A 1,980-nucleotide genomic window follows, 5' to 3' on the forward strand; every position below is an offset into this window, starting at 1 on the left:
CTACAGGCAAAAATTCGGCGCGCGGTTTGGTGATGCTTTCGAAGCAGCTGGTCCCGGCTGTACCCAACGATCTTCTAGCTTAGGGAGACTTCGCTTCTCCCAGAAGGCACCTGGAATATGCAAATTAGCCTCCTGAAGCTTGAATCCCTGGTTTGGTGATGCTTTCGAAGCAGCTGGTCCCGGCTGTACCCAACGATCTTCTAGCTTAGGGAGACTTCGCTTCTCCCAGAAGGCACCTGGAATATGCAAATTAGCCTCCTGAAGCTTGAATCCCTGGTTTGGTGATGCTTTCGAAGCAGCTGGTCCCGGCTGTACCCAACGATCTTCTAGCTTAGGGAGACTTCGCTTCTCCCAGAAGGCACCTGGAATATGCAAATTAGCCTCCTGAAGCTTGAATCCCTGGTTAGGAGCTGGTGGCAGCGGAAGTGTACTGAGCTTTTGGGGAAGCTGGCAGCGACGGATGGCGTTGATAATTATTTTTCCCGCCTGAGTGGGAGCAGTCATATCACCCTCGCTGCCATGTGCCCATTAGCCAGTACAAAGTAATGCAGCCTTTCTGGCGACTAATTATCCTAGGCGCAGTTCCCTGTCTGACCTGAGGGTAGGGGGGGCGCCAGAGAGCTGCAAGTTCCAAACCGGAAGTGGGATATAAATAAATACCCTTCAGAAAGAACCAGAGGCAACCAAACAACCCCGATTCATGATATATTGGTGACAGCGGTGGGATGAAAAAATATCCCCCTGTGATTCATGATACTCTCGTTCTCTCTCTCTCTCTTGTTCTCTCTCTTTCTGTCGTTCTTCTTTCTCTAGCTCGTTCTCTCTCTCTCTCTCTCTTGTTATCTCTTTCTCTTATTCTCATCTCTGTCTCGTTGTCTTTCTCTCGCTCTCTCATTCTCTGGTTCTCTCTTTTTCTCCTTCTCCCTTTCTCTCGTTCTCCTCTATCTGTCTCGTTCTCTCTCTATCTCTTTCACTCTCTCGTTCTCCTCCTGTCTCATTCTCTCTCTGGTTCTCTCGCTTTCTCTTGTTCTCTCTTTTTCTCTTGTTCTCTCTTTTTCGTTCTCTTTCTTTCTCTCGCTCTCTTTATTTCTCTCGCTCTCTTTATTTCTCTCGCTCTCTCTCTTACTCTCGTTCTCTCTATCTCATTCTCTCTCTGGTTCTTTTTCTCTCCCTTTCTCTTGTTCTCCTCCTCTCGGTCTCCTTCTCTCTGTCTCCTCTCTCTCTTGTTCTCTCTCTTTCTCTCATTCTCTATCTTTCGTTCTCTCTCTTGTTCTCTCTCTTTCTCTTGTTCTCTCGCTCTTGTTATCTCTGTTTCTCTCATTCTCTCTCTCTGGTTCTCCTCCTCTCTGTCTCGTTCTCTCTCTCATTCTCTCTTTTTCCTCTGGTTCTCTCTCTTTCTCTTCCTCTCTCTTTGTCTTTCTTTCTCTCTCTCTTTCTCTTCCTCTCTCTCGTTCTCTCTCTTTCTTTCTCTCTCTCTCTTTCTCTCTCTTTCTCTTTCTCTCTCTTCTCTTCCTCTCTGGTTCTCTCGCTTTCTCTCGTTCTCTCTTTTTCTCTCGTTCTCTCTTTTTCTCTGGTTCTCTCTTTTTCGTTCTCTTTCTTTCTCTCGCTCTCTCTCTCTTACTCTCATTCTCTCTCTGGTTCTTTTTCTCTCCCTTTCTCTTGTTCTCCTTCTCTCTGTCTCCTCTCTCTCTTGTTATCTCTCTTTTTATTATTATTCTCCTCTCTCTCTTTCTCTTGTTCTCTCTCCCTTTCGTTCTTTCTCTTTCACTCATTCTCTATCTTTCGTTCTTTCTCTCATGCTCTCTCTCTGGTTCTCCTCCTCTCTGTCTCGTTCTCTCTCTCATTCTCTCTTTTTCTTCCTCTCTCTCGTTCTCTTTCTTTCTCTTCCTCTCTGTCGTTCTCTCTCTTTCTTGGTCAGTTTCGAGCATCTGCGTATTTGCCCTATAAAAGGTCCAGATGATGGCACAATATCTGTGGTGC

At 46.1% G+C, this 1,980-nt stretch overlaps 1 protein-coding gene across 1 annotated transcript; it reads right to left on the minus strand.

Annotated features, from left to right (window-relative positions):
- Window positions 1-891: 891 nt before the first annotated feature.
- LOC138656615 (octapeptide-repeat protein T2-like) lies at window positions 892-1,772 on the minus strand. The gene is made up of 2 exons (XM_069743726.1): window positions 1,298-1,772; window positions 892-1,079 (listed from the first exon to the last, which is right to left on the minus strand). The coding sequence occupies exons 1-2, from the start codon at window positions 1,770-1,772 to the stop codon at window positions 892-894; spliced, it is 663 nt and encodes a 220-aa protein (XP_069599827.1).
- Between the last annotated feature and the right edge of the window lie 208 nt (window positions 1,773-1,980).

Source organism: Ranitomeya imitator, unplaced genomic scaffold, assembly GCF_032444005.1.
Source record: "Ranitomeya imitator isolate aRanImi1 unplaced genomic scaffold, aRanImi1.pri SCAFFOLD_66, whole genome shotgun sequence".
Taxonomy (NCBI): domain Eukaryota; kingdom Metazoa; phylum Chordata; class Amphibia; order Anura; family Dendrobatidae; genus Ranitomeya; species Ranitomeya imitator.